At 43.6% G+C, this 17,832-nt stretch overlaps 1 protein-coding gene across 7 annotated transcripts in view; it reads right to left on the bottom strand.

Annotated features, from left to right (window-relative positions):
* The window catches only part of SHISA6 (shisa family member 6), a 254,044-nt gene that overhangs the window by 196,206 nt on the left and 40,006 nt on the right, over nt 1-17,832 (bottom strand). For all 7 annotated transcript variants that reach the window (XM_081895248.1, XM_081895242.1, XM_081895243.1 and 4 more), the window contains exon 4: nt 102-197. In XM_081895248.1, the coding sequence (XP_081751374.1) occupies nt 102-197 (96 nt within the window). The remainder of the gene's footprint in view (nt 1-101; nt 198-17,832) is intronic.

Here is a 17,832-nt window from a genome sequence, read left to right as displayed (position 1 = left end):
GATCTTCCACACTCTTACTGGAATCACACAAACCAACTTCCAAGTGAGAGACTGACTCAACCCCATCTTTTCTATTTAGCAAAAAATGGTTTCCACTGTACCCTTGCTGTGTCCTCTTCCTAACGTGACAAACCCAGAGGAGATGAAATTATGGAAATCTGGACCTCCGCTTCGATAAATATCCTTTCCATAGTGACCTGTCAAGGAAAGATGAGAAACAGCATGTCACATTACTATCCATTTCTTTTTATTTGTTAATTTTTATTCCACTTAATGTACAGATAGCTTCTAAACAACATTGTTAAAACGCATTATAACAGAGAATGCACAGTTAAAATACACAATAAAACAATCCCATTAAAACATAAATATCCATGATTAAAAATATACAGTAAAACTATCCCATTAAATCCATAGCAATTAAAACAGGGCAACTGGGTCAAGAGATTGAGGGAATGCCTGTGTAAACAGGTATGTCTTCAAAAGCCAGTTAAACTGGACCTCTTGCATTTCACCAGTGAGTGCACCACAACACTGGTGCTCCTAGTAAAAAAGCGACAAGCTCACAATCATCAGACTGTGGTATGGCTAACCTGGTTTCAGCCTTAATGTGGTCCAGAGTTGTTTAGGGCTTTATATGTAAGTAACAAGACCTTAAAACTGGCTTTATGCCACAGCAGATCCCTTAGTACTGGCAAAGCACTATGTAGGCTGTAGAATCCTGCACCAGCTGCAGCCTCTAGAGACTAGCGACAAAAGAAGTGCCAAATAGATAACAGAATTGTAGAGTTGGAAGGGACCCCGAGGTCCAGTCCAACCCCCTAGTCCAACCCCCTACAATGCAGGAATATGCAGCTGCCCCATACAGGGATTGAACCTGCAACCTTGGCGTCATCAGCAACACGCTCTAACCAAATGAGCTATCCATAGTATGCATTGCAGAGTCCAAATGTGAGCTTGCAAGTGAATGAGTCACAATGGCCAAGCTATCTTTGTCCAGGTAATGCACCAGCCAAAGCTGATGATAAGTGCTCTTTGCCATGGAGCCCACTCTGTTCCAAGAGCTATGTACCTGTTCCTTCAGAGGGACAAGTGAGGGAAGCACTCACTCATAACTTCTCTGTCATAGCAGGATTCAGCTTCAGTCCTCTACTGCTTTTAGGCACTGGTTCACTCTCCTGGCTCAGATGTGTTCTAGAAACATAGCAATGGTGCCCTCCCTGGGTTGGGAGTAGGGCAAAATGGTGATGAGGCTGGGGTAGCTCTAGGTTAAGACTGGGGGAGCTCCAACTCCCATCAGGCAGCATGGCCAATGGTTCTAAGTTCAAAACATATTCTAGTTGGGTGAAGGCTGTGTTTGATTGATGCTGCATTGTGGGCAACACTCATGTTGAATCTTGACACTAGAAGAGTCACATCTTTTGTGGTTTGTTGACTGAGCTGAAATGCTCCCTTTAAGAAACACCATCTTCCCTTTCCTGGGCACTTCCTCTATTGTGTTCCTTGAAGCAGATATGGTATATAGATCCTAGAATCCCAGTAAATAAGTTTTAACAGAGTGCCCCTACTCAGAAGAAGGTGGGGTGGAGGCCCATAACTACAGTCATGATTATGCCCATGCTTTTATTTTACTCTTTGGCTATAAATGATGGGAGAAGTAGACCATTGGAAGAACAGATTTGGCTCAGGCATCACCGCATCCCAACCACTGTTCTGGATGCCATGCTCCAGATGGGAGCGGTGTGGATACCCGAACAAGTGAGCCATAATCTATCAGCAAGCCTACCCAGGCATATAATTTCATTACCTATATTTGTTTAAAATGTTTTAATGATTTTATCTGCATTTTAATAATAATTATTTTGTGTATATTTGTTATCTGAATTTCAGCTGCATATTGTTTACAATTTCATTATGCACACCACTTAGAGTGCTTTTTGATTAACAGGTTTATGAACCTTTCTAAATTACTAATTGACTAAATGAAATAATGGGAGTGGGAATAAATGACAAGTACTACAGTGTGCTTGTATTTCGAGAAAATACTGTGGCTTCTGTTTTGCTGCTCCCCTCCCCAACCCCTGCAACCACAGCCACCCCCAAACAACCAGGTAGATTGGAGGTCAAACAGAAGAACTGAGCAAAGATATACAGTACTGGAAATAAATCAGCTGGTTCCCCAAATCCCTTTGCCCACCTGCGAGTCCCAGGAAAGGGTCATTGTGAAACATCATTTGTTACATGCATTCTAGCCAAAATCATATTCCTTTAGAAGCGTCATATGAGGATATGCTCCAACAATTATATATATCCCTCTCTACCTAACCCTCAATTACCATTCTTTTCATTGTAAAGCTTTGGTACATGAGCACTTACTTAGAAGGGCTGGGAGGGGCGCCAGGCGGTCAAATGTAGCAGGTATTATATAGGGGTTTTTTAAAAAATAAAAATCGCTTCTGCTGCTCTCTGCCTCTGGCCATGTTGTGAGAGACAAAGGGATCCAAGGGGTAGAACCAGAGGAAGCAATCATATGAAAAAATGAAAATCCAGACATGGGCAAGGCTTCCATTGCATTTCATTTTAAATTAAAGCTCTTCCAACATGCCTTATCCTCCAACACCATCTCCCATTCTCTTTGCATGGATGTTATTTGTAACCTGTTGTGACTTTCCATGGATCTTTTAGAAGGATACACCATTCTTTCTCTTCCCACCTCTCACACATTCTCATTTGCACATCCACATCCATGTATGTTAGTTCATGAACACTCCGATGGGAAGGTTGAGGTGGTGATATTCCACTATCTCCTATGGACAAGTGGCCACTGGTTCAGCATGTGGATTCTTAGAATGTGAATATTTAGACCTTTTTTTTATAAAAAAATAATAATTCACCTCCTTAAGGAAACTTCCAGCTTTAACTATAGAGCATGCAAGGCTGCCCTGCAATGAAAGTTATATGTTATTGTTTTTAAATGGACTGGCACGTTCTTCTTCCAACTTAGAGTAGCTGCCCAGCTCTTTTAATGTGTCTATAGAGAGTAAAGCGGTTTTCTACAGTGCTATTTGACTGAGGTTGCATCTCCTGGGTCTATCCTATTACTCACAACTGGGCTGGCTCCAATTGCTATGGTTGGTTCTCCTGAGATCAATTCCGTTCTCTCTGTCTTTCATTTCAAAAGGCAAAAAAAAAACAAAAAAAAACAACCCCCCCCCACAAAAAACCAACAAACAAAAAACAAATAAGGAGGTTCTGGAAGACAGCTGTGCCACACTGGGAAAAGAAGAGGTTACCACAAACATCTTTCTGCTATCCTTCAAGAGACGGAATTAAATCGCAGAGGAAAATGACTCCCTCCCCATCTGAGGCCAGACAAACCCTCAAATGGATGTATATTTTGCTCACCACGCAACAAAAGCCAAGCTCTTCAGGGCATTCAGCTCAAAAGGGAAGCACTCCACGGCAAACACACCCTAAGTAAATTGCAAGAGGAACAACCATGGTTGCAAATGTCATTTATATTCCCAGCTCGAGAATAATGGGATTATTAGAGCTGAACTAAGCTCTTGTTATCCACCTTTCAGAAATGTTATTCCTAAACACAGGTTATAAAACAGTGAACTCTCTTTGGGTACTGACATTCCAAGACAGATCTCTGCTATTGCAGGGCTGTATGTACCTATGAAGGACTTGAATTTGAGTTTACCACAAAATGACACCTTAGGGGAAGGAAAGAGATGCCCTGTGCTTTCAGCTGCCTGCTCCCCCCTCATCCATTGTTTGGATAATTCCAGTGACTTGAGAGACAAACAGCACAAACAAGCAGTCCTAAGAAGGTGTGGGTTCTCTGCATGCCCCAGAAAAGGAAAGGAGCATCTATTTATACTGTCAATCAAGCGTAGCCACCTTAGAGATTGTAGAGAGACAGCTGCAGCTCACAGTCGATGGTAAATGAATCCCCCAGGGCTAAGGAAGGGCATTTCAAGTGCAGAGGGGCTCAGAGGCAAAACTGTTATCACGGCTGACTACCAAGGATGACCTCAGCTTGAGGAAAATGATCTGCCTAGAGAGGGCTGGATGCTGCAACATCCTTTCCTGCAGGGACTTTATTTCCCCGTCAGCTTTAACATCTTTTTCTGCTTCGCCTTTGCTACACATGGGGAGTGTGAATTAGCACAGATTGCCTGGATAAGAAATGGTACGTGAGGCAGAGGATCCAGAAAGCACTGCTCCATTGAAGAACAAATCGCAGGCAATTATATAAATACACTGGAACAGGATAGACACATGGCATTATGGGGGCATCCAAGGCGATCTCTTGGGCTGAGAAGCCTCTGCCCCAGTGCAAGATTTGTTGTGGCTTCTCCATTCACCTGAATAATAGGAAGCCATAAAGAAGAACAATTTGGTGGCTCTTCAGATGTAACTGGGCAAAAAGGTAGAACTTTATCACATATAGTAACTTCTTCAGAAACTCAACCTAAGGGTGAGGGTGGGGGTAGGGTTGTCAAACACCTTAGGATCTATTAAGTTACTGGTATTGGAAGTCTGAAAGGCTGGAAGCTTCAAGATTTTGCTACCCTGCATCCCAAACCCACTATGTTCTTTCTGGCTCCACTGTACACCAACCAACTTTTATTCTGACTCCATCCTACTGGATTTGTCACTGATTCAGCTTGGTCTATGCTGGTTCTGCCTCCTCTGGTCTCACCTTTAGAAATGGGATGACAACAGAACTTGGGGTGATTATACTCTGCAGTCTACAGTATTAATTCTGCGCCGCCGCTGCACGATTCCTGAAGCAAAATTCTTAACCCAAGGTACTATTTCTGGGTTAGTGGAGTCTGTAACCTGAAGCGTCTGTAACCCAAGGTACCACTGTTCTCAGATTATTCAAAGATCCATAAGATATTTGATATAATGGAGCACTTCACAGAATCCAGAATCATTTCCCCAAAAGTCTGTGTGTGTGTGTGTGTGTGTGTGTGTGTGTGTAAAAGACAAAGATGCCAGAATTACAAGAATAGAAGGGGAAAGGGTCTGTAGGCAAGAAAAAGAAATTATGTAGGTCACAGATGTTCCATCTAGAAGTCCTTTTAGGTCTTGACCCTTCAGCAAGCCTTTTCTTTCCCTCCATCCTGCAACCATGAGGGTTAAAAACAACAACACCCTGTTTATTAAAACAACAAAACCAGAACAAAATATGAGATTTTGAAAATATATTGCAGACATGCATAATGCACAAGCCCTGTTCAACATCCACTATCACTTTGCATTTTTGTGATATAACCATTACTAGAGAACACTGACAGGTATAGGAGATGCCTACTGAGCTTGCAGCTGCAGAAATAGGGATACATTCTCTTAATACAGTGGTACCTCTGGTTACGAACACTTCTGGTTATGAACACTTCAAGTTACAAGCTCTGCTACCCTGGAAGTAGCTGCTCCTGGTTGCAAACTTTGCCCCAGGATGCAAATGGAAATCGCACGTTGGAGGCGCACGCACAGCAGGAGGCCCCATTAGCGAAAGCGCACCTCAGGATAAGAACAGTTTCAGCTTAAGAATGGACCTCTGGAACGAATTAAGTTCGTAACCAGAGGTACCACTGTAGTGTGGTCTGTGTTTATGTAATTGTAACCATGCATTACATATTTTCTATATGCCGCACATGGTCATGCACACATCTTTTCCACTCACCCTTTTCCTCTGCTTCGCTACCTGCTTGTTTCACATGTACCCATCTACTTCTGTTCTTCCCTACCTTGACTTGCTCACCATTTCATAAATGAGCTCTAATTTGCTCACTTTCATATCTCACCACCCATCCTTGGCATCACCCAACCCTTCCCACCCTTCAGGGACTATCTAGTTCAGGGGTAGTCTACCTTTTGATACCTACTGCCCACTGATGCATCTTTCTTGATAGTAAAATTTCCTTACTGCCCACCAGTGCTTGATGGAAGGAGGATTCAACTTGTGCCGTAGAACCCCCTAACACCCACCTAAAATCCTGAAATGCCCACTAGTGGGTGGTAGGGACCAGGTTGACAACCCCTGATCTAGTTAATGTGACAGGTATTATCAAGAGCATCCCAGTAGGCTGCTGAGAGGGGACACTATGGGGCTGAGGATGGGAGAGTCAATTACTCAAGGCTACATTGGAAGTCAATAGCAGAGCAGGGATGGATTTTCCTTTTTTCCTTTTTGCTATTTGCTATTCCGTATTCATTCGTCCATACCCTCACCCCACATCCTTCTCTGTAATCCCAGGCATGATTTTCATTAGAATCCGTCTGCCACGTGGCATCGTTATTTTGAAAATGCAGAGGATAAGACACGGGGAACACATACATAACTGAATCAGGGTGAATTAACAATGCCACCAGGGTATAAGGTCACAAAAACAGTGGCAGACTTTGGGCTCTCAAGTTCCAGCAGCACCCTGTATGACTCTAAAATTTGGCAAGCCCCCTTGCACTCTGTTCTATGGCATTTTTGTGGCACCTGTCGTGCTGCCCTGAAACCGTCTGCCAGTAAAAAGCAACTGTCTTGGGATGTGTACACACCATTACATTTCATGCCCTCCCCCAAGGATCCTCGGAACAATATTTTGTTAAGAGTGTTGGAAATGGTAGCTATTGTGAGGGGTAAACTACCATTCCTAGGTGTGTGTATGAGTAAAATGTGCTTTAAATGCATGGTATATGCACAGCCTAAGTGGCGTACTGCATGACCTATCTTCCTATATACATAAAATGTAAGTCTGTTATCATGCTGCAGTTTGGGTGACTATGCCAACTCCAGTGTGAGAAACTGCTGGCAGGTAAGCAAGCAAGCAAGCAAGCAAGCTGTGTAGGTGACAGGCAGCCCAGCTGAGCTATTTTATAGATGAGGGAACCACTGTGAAGCACCTCCCCACCTCTGCTAAATGCACCTGTAGTGGCTGGCCATTAAACATGTCAGCAGTAAAGCTGTGGTGATCAGCAAGCTACCTAGGTATTCTCTTCTGAATGAGATTGAATGCGAAAGATAGATAATCATGACAATGACTGCAATAATAATACTTAGGATTTATGCAGTGCTTAATAGTTTACCATCCTATATGTATATTACTAATACATGATGGTTCCATGTATGGCCTCATGCTGTGACAACAACAGGTTTCACACCTCTTCTCAGAGGCATGGAGGGTTTTCACACATATGTATGCAGCATTATTAGCAGAAGGACAGAACCCCCCCCCCTTTTCTACATTTTGCCCTCCAATGTTAGGTGGCAGTCCAGGCTGCCATGTGATCCTTTACATGAAGCAGCTCCTATTTCCCAGATTCTCAGACATTCAGATTTATAAAGTAATCCTTCAGTGCAAAAACTGAATAGAAATATAATAATAATAAATTAGCCTGGTGCAGGAATAGATAGAGCCTCTGGGATAGCTCAGTCAGCAGAGCATGAAAGTCTTAATCTCATGGTTGTGGGTTCAAGCCCCACATTGGGCAAAATATTCCTGCATTGCAGGGGGTGAGCTAGATGCCCCTTCTGGTCCCTTCCAACTCTATAATTCTATTACAGTGGTACCTCTGGTTAAGAACTTAATTCGTTCTGGAGGTCTGTTCTTAACCTGAAGCTGTTCTTAACCCTGAAGCACCACTTTAGCTAATGGGCCTCCTGCTGCCACCGTTCCACTGCTGCACGATTTCTGTTCTCATCCTGAAGCAAAGTTCTTAACCTGAGGTACTATTTCTGGGTGAGCGGAGTCTATAACATGAAGCGTATGTAGCCTGAAGCGTCTGTAACCCAAGGTACCACTGTATTCTGCTTGTACAGCAAACTCACATGATACTGCTTTCCCCTATCCATAGCCATCAGGACAGCACTCCTCCCAGTGTCTGGCACCTGCCATTTAAAAAATAAATAAAAGCTCCACAGTTTCCTAGAGTGAGGGCAGAAAGCATTGCCTCAACTGATTTCAGAATAAAACTTCCTGGTAACTCCATGGAGTGTCGTAACAATTACGTTCAGCAGCCTTCTGCCTGTTTTCCTCCTCATCACTGAAATGACTCTCCTCAAAACTGGGAGCAGGATTTTGGCTCAGCCTACATAGATTAATTGTTCATTCAGGAACTGTGATGTCAGTTATCACCCACGACCTACAGAGTGAACAATGGTTGACAGAAACATATTTTTAAAGCATTGACATTTCCTACACAAGCTTGTTTGAATGTTATGTTCTTCGTCAGAGGCACTCCTTTGGGTTTCTCATAGAAACAAAGAATTGTAGAGCCGGAAGGGAACCCAAGGGTCATCTATCTCAACCCCCTGCAATGCAGGAATCTCAACTAGATCCTATATGACAGATGGCCATCCAAACTCTGCTTAAAAAAATCTCCAAGAAGAGCTGTCAGACAGCTCTTACTGTCAGAAAGTTCCTCCTGAGGTTTATTCAGAATCTCCCTTCTTGTAACTTGAAGCCATTGGTTTGTGTCCTAGGCTCCAGAGCAGGAGAAAACAAGGTTGCTCCATCTTCCATGTGACAGCCCTTGAGATATTTCAAGATGGCTATCCTATCTCCTCTCAGTCTCCGCTTTACCAGGCGAAACATACCCAGTTCCCTCAACTGTTCCTCATAAGGCTTGGTTTCCAGACTCTAGATCATCTTGGTCGTCATCCTCTGCATTATATAATGAAATAATTTATTATTTACTGAATTTGTATACCGCCCTTCATCCAAAGACTATAACATAAAAATTCAAAATGAGAGCATAAAATACATAATAAAGACAAACAAAAACAAACCAATAACTCCCCCTCCCATTTCAGCCAAAAGCCTGCTTATAGAGAAGCTTTCTCACTTGGTGCCTAAAGGCACCAGGCAAGCCTCCCTGGAGAGAGCATCCCACAAAAGGGGAGACACCACAGAAAAGGCCACTTCTTGTGTTGTCACCCTCCAGACCTCTCGTGGGGTAGGCATGTGAAGAAGGGCCTCAGATTATGATCACAGGGTCTGGGGTGGTTCATATGGGGAGAGACGGTCCTTGAGCACCCCACATTTTGAAATTCCTCCCATAGAAAAGCTCACATGATGCCAAGCCTCATATCCTTTCAGGGGCAGGTGAAAACTTTCATCATCTGCTGAGGCATTCCAGAATGTCATCTAGTGGGGCTGGCTGTGAATTATATGTATTGATGTGGTTGGATTTCATTGCATAAAATGTTTTTTATTTTATTTTTAAATGCCATTTTTATCCTTTTTATTGTAACTTTTGTTTTAAAGTTACCCTGGGTATTTGCTGGTTTTTTTGTTTTTGTTTTTAGCAAAGAAAGACTGGCTCACTAATATTGCAAATGAATAGATAATGGAGAGAGAAATTACAAGGAGTGGACAGAGTTGATCTGCTGTGCTCTTAAAATTTGAATCCCCTTCTGCAATTTTTAAGGCTTTTTCTTGGCATATTCCTGCAGTTTCTAGAAGACATGGTGCCTGGGGCTTTTTAGATGTTCATGGGGGAGCTAGGAGGCTTATCTCCCATTCTTAAGCTTTTTACGCCAGCAGTCTCTGTGGCAAACATGGCCACAATAACAGTATCCCAATTAGCTCAACTGCCTTTGTCAGGTTTTGCTTCACCAAATATGTGCCAGCATGTCCAATTAAATTCTGCTAAGCCCCAAAATTGTTCTTAGTTGTTAATAACTTTCCTATCACTCCTATTGAAAGCTGCCTTATTATGAGCCAGGAGGAAATACCATGTCACTTTTAAAAAATAAATAAATAAAATGCAACTAGAAGGCAGCCCATGCTGTACTAGTTCTGAGATAGGGGAGGGCTACTTCACAGGCAAGACTTTCCATTTATCCAAATGTTAACTGTGCCTCCAAAAATCAGTGACAGACAGGAAGCGGGACAATTAAAGAGATGCTCTTACTAGTATATGAATTGAACTGCAAATGCAACATATGACCACAGGTTTAGGCATAAATTTTGTGCCTGCTGTGGCTTTTAAGGATTAATTAGATATCATTTTCCTCATGCAAGATAGGCAAGTGAGCAAGCAAGTGTAGGCTGATGCATGTTGATAAAATGAGTACCCTCCATATCCAAAAGCCTCTCCAGACAATGCTTTGCATGCTAAGAAAACTTTGAAAAGTTTATGGAAGGGAAGTTTTCCATCTCCTCCTTTCTGCTCACAGTCACCTGCACATGGCCACACCCAAGAAGATTCTCTCTGTAAGGTTTGGTGGCCATCCTGAATAATGTGGGATAGGCTGTGGGGGCTGCTAGAGGAGTGGAGAATCACCTCAATATTTCTCTCATCCTACACTGTTCGGGAGGCCTCCTGACCGCTCCAGAGAGGCTCTTTAAGGGATGCAGGTTGTTACAGGAAGGAAAAGAAAGCTTTCCTTTTGTTAATTCCTTAAGTTAACCTAGTGGCAAATCCAATATCAATATAGATAGATACATGGACATTTTTTACACAGTTGTAACATGCTTCTGCTGCAAGGACTTCTTGTTCCAAAGGAACGATACTTTGGAATATACTTCTCCATTTTGGAAATGGAGAAGATGCTATTTCCATCCTAGTTAGAGGGTTCAGTGCTCACTGTGACTCTTAATATTGTTCCCTGTGGTTGTATGAGTATCACAGACAGTTGTGGGATAGTTCCCATGACATCATTTGTTTCCAGAAAATCCTTCTTTCCACTTATAACTGTCCAATTGCAGTGTTGGGGGGGACACATGTCTTTAATGTTTTTAACCTACCCTGGGCCTTAGGGTGAAGAGCAGGTTATCATCATCATCATCATCATCATCATCTCATAAATGATTGCCAGATTTTAAGCAATCATTTAGTAATACTTCCTCATCAATTGTGTGGGAGTGGGCTATTACACTACTAGTGCTGAACTGGAGCAAGGTCAAATGTTGTACTAAAAATAAATCAGATTGCTGGAGGGTCCTAAGCTGAAATAATGTGAATATGGTTGTTACACTTGTCCCAGGGAATAAGCAGGGCGGGAAGTAGGTAAGTAGGTTATCTATGTCTGTGGAAGGAAGTACTTTTCTCAGGCAGAAATTACTATGTTAGTCCTCAACCTCAGGGTGGGTTCTGAAATGACAGTGAGAAGACATGGAACCTCCTCTTGGAATACACAAGCGTGCTTTGCCATAAGACCATGAATGGTTGGACCCTTCTCTATGCATACATTTTGAGATGCTGCTGATTATATTGTGCTCTCTCTCAGGGCTTGTCACATCTCCACTTGTGCCTAGGATAACAGGGTCAAGTGTTTTTTCCTTGACCCATGCTTTCTAGATATAGGTCCAAGTGGTTTTTTCTCTTGCCATGCTCCTTTCCAAGGAAAAGCCCACTCTTTGGCAATAGATCAGAACAAATGGCAATTGCCGTTTGCTCCAATTGAGCGCCAAACAGTGGTTTTCTCCAGGAAAAAGCAGCAGGACAAGAGGAAATGTGGATAAGACCTCAGATGGATACAGGGCTACCCTGTCCAATGTCAGCTGGCAAGTGTTAGTGAGGTTTTACAGGGCTATTGTCCCTTTAATTTGAAGTTTCCCTCTCTCAGCCTGTCTCTTATTGCTTCCTGCTCAACAGGGTCTCAGTATTACTGAATTGTCCCTTAAATACTCCTTAATTACTTGTGGTAGTGGGGAGGTTAATTACAGAGCAAGTGCTTGTTAAGTAAAAGACACATAATTTCACAATTGCAATAAGAAATACTGATGGTTTTTGTGACAATATAGTATGGTACAGAGTACTGTCACCTCTTTTGCTGCTGCCCAAAGCAGCCATTTTATGCTGGCACCCATAGCACTTTTACCTTATTTTCTTACCCTGCAAAAGCACTGGTATATATGGTATCAGGAGCAATTGTTTTGGAAACCACCAGGTACATCCCCCGAAAGGGACAACCAAGGAGCTACTAGTAAAGCTGGGGCAGAAGCCAGAGGGAGGATGCTTCTAATTCAAGGGTCAATTTTGGGAGACCTATGTTGAATGCCACTTGCTTCTAAGTAGACATTGGCAGGTATGAACTAATCTTTTCCATTTTGCTTCTGAAAGCAGTTGCTCAGTATAGGAACGAGTGTGGGAGCAGCCATTGTCTGGGCTGGTCCTGTAATTATCCCTGCCACCTGTAAAAGCTGTGTGGGGACATGCTCCACGTGTGGCTTCAGATATAATGCTGAAGTGAGGGGAAGTGAATTTGCATTTCAGGTTTCTATCTAATATCCAGGGATGGGGGACAAACCCTTCTTCCCCTGCAATGAAATATGTGAGCGTGAAATGCAGAGGCAACTCACAGATCCCACTGCCAGATATAGGTGGAACTTAATTCTTTTTACACCCACCCACACCCCTGAACTTCTGAGGTGCTTGCAGATGAATGAGTCCTTTGCACATTTGGTTTTTGTTTGGACTAACAATATATCTGAACACTGGATGTACCATTCAGCTGTATGACACAGCATTGTGTGTTGACTTTCTATCCAAGCTACCTATATTATCTGTGCAGGTCAGCTTGAGTTTTGGGAGAACTCTAATGCTGCCAGACCCCAAAAGCTTAAATAAGATGTTAAACATGTAAAATGAAAAAGATGGAGGGTTGTAGCCAATGAAGTCATCTCATTAGTTAAAGGAATTCTGCCTGCACAATGATACTTCATCGATCTCTTCCTGAATGCCCCAGTGCCTCCTCAGATCTGTTTTTTTGGGTTCCCACAGTCTTCCAGAGATTTGGAGGAGGCAAGGGGCACACAGGGAGAGGAGAGGAAGAGGAATTCCCATTGGGCAGGGGGAAATCCTTGCACTGATGGGATGACTTTGTTGGATACAACCCAGAATTAGCAATAAAGATAATGTCATTTTCATTTCTCTAGCCTTTAGGATAGGCTGATGTTACATCTTCAGACTTTTCTCTGCTTGTCTGTGGGGCTCAAAATATGGTTTTTCTTAAAAATAAAAAATAGAGATAAAAAGGTTAAACTATTTCCACTGATGTCACCTTGTGATTCTGGTACCTATGGACCGTTGTATATTACACAATCAATGTAACAATGAAAAAAGCAAGCAAACAGACAATTCTCTGCCTCCAAAGAGCTTACAGTTAAAATTTCATAGAAGGGGAGGGAGCAGAGGAAGTGGAGAATAGGGAGAGGCAAGAGCAATAGATGAACTGAATATGGAGTTTGCATCAGCTCTGTATGGGGGCCGAATAACAAGAAAATTCAGCAAGGTGATTCAGGGGTCTCCCCTCCCTTCCTTGTTGAAGTGCAACATCAGTAACACCTTCCCACAATGAGTTGGAACAGAGACTCCACCAGAGTGCTCTGCTGCTAGGCTTCTATACTTTTCTGTGCCCATACAGCTATATGTTTTCCTATGTAATATCTCCATGTGGCTCTAGGTCCAAGGGTTTTGCAATAAGTCAGGCTATTGAAAGTTGCCTGCTGAGCAGTTGAAAAGCCCTGGATTTATTTTGTTTGTTAGTTTGTTAAAGTACAGCAGGGAATGATTTTTTAAAAGTTATTTTAAAAAATCCTACTTTGTTCTGCTTTAACAAAAAACACACAAAAAAAACAACAACAAATAGAACCCAGAGCTCTTCAGATCTCCACAGGAAGTCCTGTAGAGCCCATCAAAGGACACATACAACCTGTAGAAATATGGGCTGCAAAGTTTTTAAAAATGTACAATACACATCACTTGATTACTTCTCAAACCCATGGACCTATTAGACAGGATTAATCCACTCTGGGGAGGCTCCTATGCCTGTAAATGTCATCCACTTTGGCTAAAAGAGGGAAAGGTGAAAGCTGTTTCTTAGATTCTCAGTTATAGTGAATGAGGAACATAGAGTTTTGTTAGGCTTTGTTGTATATAGAGTGGCTCAGGTGCTGAATTATATATTGAAGTGGAGAATGCACTCAGTCTCACTCAGAAACAGGTCAGAATTCTGTCACTTAACTCTGAAGATAGCCTTCCTCAACCTGGTGTCCTCCAGATGTTCTTGGACTCCAAATGCCATCACCCCTGACATTTAGCCATGGCTGACAGGAGCTCTAGTCCAAAAGACCTGCAGGGCACCAGGTTAGGGAAGGGCTCTGCTAGACAGCTATGCAATAATTTGTTCCAGAGCAGTATTTATGCTGATTTACTTAAATCGTTCCATTAGGAGGCCTTGGAACAGTTGCTCTATCCGGAGTTTTTCAGATTCTGAGAGAGGGAGCAGGAACAACATATCCTTCAACTTTTCTACAGGTGAAAATAGGGATGCTCCTATACATGTGGGTACAGCAAGCGGCAAAGCTTGCCACCTCAGTAGAGTGGCCTGCTGGACAATAGATTTTTCTCATATATATTATTCAACGTTAATGTTTATTAGGCAGGGCCAGTGTAAGAACCGTTGTTGCCTAAGGTGAACAACAAGATGATATCCTCCCAGACCCCAGTCTTCAGTTCTGCTAGTGTTCCTTTGCAATGCCTGAGGACAGGTGATTTGCTTCACCTACTCAGCTTCATGAAGTGTTGAAGGACAGAGCTGCAAATGCCACAGCCTACCAGCCCAGGCCAACAACAAGACACAGAAGGATGAGTAGCCTGCCACTCTCTCACAGCATCCCCTAGGTGAGGTAGCCTTCTCGTTTTGCTTAACGGCAGGGCTGGCTCTCGATTGAATACTGTTTCCTAATGGTTAGGTTGCTGGTGACTAGTGAGAGTTAGCTGAGCAATGATCAGAGAAAGGGTCTTTTCAGTGCTGTGAGGCTCCTCTGTCACCCAACCTGATTCACTTGGTTTTCTGGTACCAAGTGAAGACCTTTTTTATTTGTCTAGCCTAACTGGCTTTTACTGTTGTGTTTTACTGCCCTGCTGTGTTATTCAATGTTATTGTTTATCTTTTCATGATCTTGTGAGCTTAACGTATGAAGGGCAGATATAAATCTCATAATTTACTGATTGGTTCCTTATTAAAAAAAGATAGCACTAACCCACATTTCAGTGTTCCCCACCCTGCAGAGGTAGATAGTTGGAGCTGGAAGAGCAAGAGGAACCGTGGCTGTATGGAGCCAAGTGTAAACTAGCAGAACATAAGAGCCTATAGCAGCAGGGATGTGCTTACTGCTTGAATGACACAGAGCTGAAGGCAGGTGCACCTTCTCAGACAGAAACGGAAAGGTTTGGATCTGAGAAATGCTATACAGAATATAGAACATCAGCAGGTGCATATTATGAAGGAGTGAGAGAAGTTGCACCTGCTGAAATTCCCTTTTACACGTAAATATTAAAAGTAGAGGCATCTTGTCCCTTTTCTGCTGCTTGTCGCCTTATGAAGGAGAGAAACAGAAGGGATTATTCAAGCCTTGGCTCCATGCAGCAAGGATACAATGAACATTACAGAGCTGTTGCCAAACCCACAGTACAGGATGTTCTACATTTTCTTTGCAGTGTCTCAGCTGCTTCCTGTGCACAGGAATTTGACTGCAGACCAAGGCATGTGCCAGCTTGGGAAGGGGCCTCTGTGTGCCTGGCGGGGAAAGGTGGGAGGGGGATCTCTATAACCTTCCATTGCCGGACACACAGTGCTGCAGTGTTTAAAACACTCAGGGTGGAATTCAAACACAGAAATGAATACCAAGTCAGACCATTGGTCCATCTACCTCAGTACTATATGCACTGACTGGCAGCAGCTTTCCAGGTTTCCAGACAGGGTGTCTCTCCTAGCTCTAACTGGAGATGCTGGGGATTGAACCCTGGGACCTTCTGCATGCAAGGCAGATTCACTACCACTGAGCTACATCACAGTATGACAGACAGCTCTGTCAGTACAAGCATATCAGCTTGCAAGATGGAACAATGCACCATGTACTGTTCTGGGGGTTCTCCTAATCCCCCCCACCAGAGCCAATTTGAGGGGGATGGGGGCATGTTGGGGGAGGAAAGAGAGGTGGGAGAAGCATTGGTGAGCAGGTGAGCTTTTGCTCCTGCCCTGATTGTTAGCATTAATGATGAAGAAACTCTGCTCCGGGGAAGACATGACATGGATTTGTGTGCTGACCTGAGGTTTCAGTAGCAAGGGAAAGTTGAAATCTGGCCGAAGGACCACTGGGAGGTTGCAACCCTTCTGTCCCAGCAAGGAGATCACCCTGCCTTGAACAGGGTTTAAAGGCCTGTTTCAAAATTCACCCTGGCATTAAGGAATTCTCAAACTAGTCTCCCTCCTTTACCCTTTTCACTCAACTGCCTTTTCTCTGGGTGTAGCTAATTCCTCAGACTGCAAGGCTGAAAAACAGGTGCTGTGTTTTTCTGTTGATTTATCTGCAGAACCCAGTAGGTGCAGCAGCAAGCAAATACACCTTGTTGTATGCTCCTGTAGCTCCCCCTGTACAGAACGAGAGCACTGTTATATGGGGTACCCCAAACTCATGTCCAAGATAGTCCACTCTACAATTTTTGAGTAACCCAATGCAGCAGTATGTGCCAGTTTGTGCTTTCACAATTTGGCCTGTAAATTGACAGCATAGCTTAGCTGTCAACTTACAGATTTGAAAATAAAGGACCAGCAGCCTCGAAAATAAGGGATCAGCAGCCAAAATAAGGGATTTTCCCAGCACAGGTATGTTCAACTTCTGAGCCCCTCCAAGCCAAAGCCAGAAAGCCCAGCCAGCAGCCAAACAAAGCCTCAAGCGGTGGTTCCCACAGTGCAGCAACCAGGCAAAGGGGATGCAGCAAGGAAAACCACCGTCATCTCTTCGCTGGGAAGGGCTGAGCAAAGGCAATTCCCCAGGCAACGCGGCCAATTTCATCGGCACAAGGCATTCAAGCTCCACCCCCCCAGTCATTCTTAGACTCCTTATTGGGTGAGCAATGCAGCCAAGCAACACAGTTGGAGCCTCCCCCCTCCCTGGCCGGCAGGGAGGGAGGGAGAGGAGCTGCTTCCTTTGAAACCTGGGAAATTTAAGGGACATCATCAATAAGGGACAGCAGGGGGACACAGCGCTGGGATAAGGGACTTTCCCACCAAATAAGGGATGGTTGACAGCTATGCTGTGCAGTGATGGCAGTCACATTGCTCACTCCCACCATGTTGGATTACACAAAGCCTTTGTCTGTGCCAGCAAATGTTTCAAGGGATAAGTAGTACAAGACCATGGGATGGGTGGCAGGGGATACAAGGGTGAGCTTTACTGTGCAATCTCCTCCCCAGGACTCACCACTACCTGCATAGTTACTCCTAGTGACCACAAAATGTGAGAATAGCCACTAACTTACATAGAGATTATGCAAATACAAGGAAGAGGAGGTCTAGCAATGACAGCTAAACAGAACCTCCATGTTCAGAGGAAATACTGAATCCTGCACTCTGGGATGGGCTTTGTTTCCTACCTGCAGGCTTCAGAAGCATCTCTCTAGCCACAGCTGGAAGCAGGATACTGGGCTCAATAGACTCTGGTCTATCCAGCAGGAGTCTTCTTACTTCTTGACCCTCCATAGGTGAAACTAGCTGTACAGTGGTACCTTGGGTTACAGACGCTTCAGGTTACAGACTCCGCTAACCCAGAAATAGTACCTCGGGTTAAGAACTTTGCTTCAGGATGAGAACAGAAATCATGCAGCAGTAGCGTGGTGGCAGCGGGAGGCCCCATTGGCTAAAGTGGTGCTTCAGGTTAAGAACAGTTTCAGGTTAAGAACGGACCTCCAGAACGAATTAAGTTCTTAACCTGAGGTACCACTGTATATGTTTTCTTCAAAAAATTATTGACCCTAGAATCAATAATTCTAGGGTCCACAGATGTGCTCATCATAACAAGTTCTCTG

The sequence above is a fragment of the Podarcis melisellensis genome, assembly GCF_964234715.1.
Source record: "Podarcis melisellensis genome assembly, chromosome: 2".
NCBI classification, from domain to species: domain Eukaryota; kingdom Metazoa; phylum Chordata; class Lepidosauria; order Squamata; family Lacertidae; genus Podarcis; species Podarcis melisellensis.
Note: the sequence above shows the minus strand (reverse complement) of the source record. Positions and strands in the feature narration are given on the sequence as shown.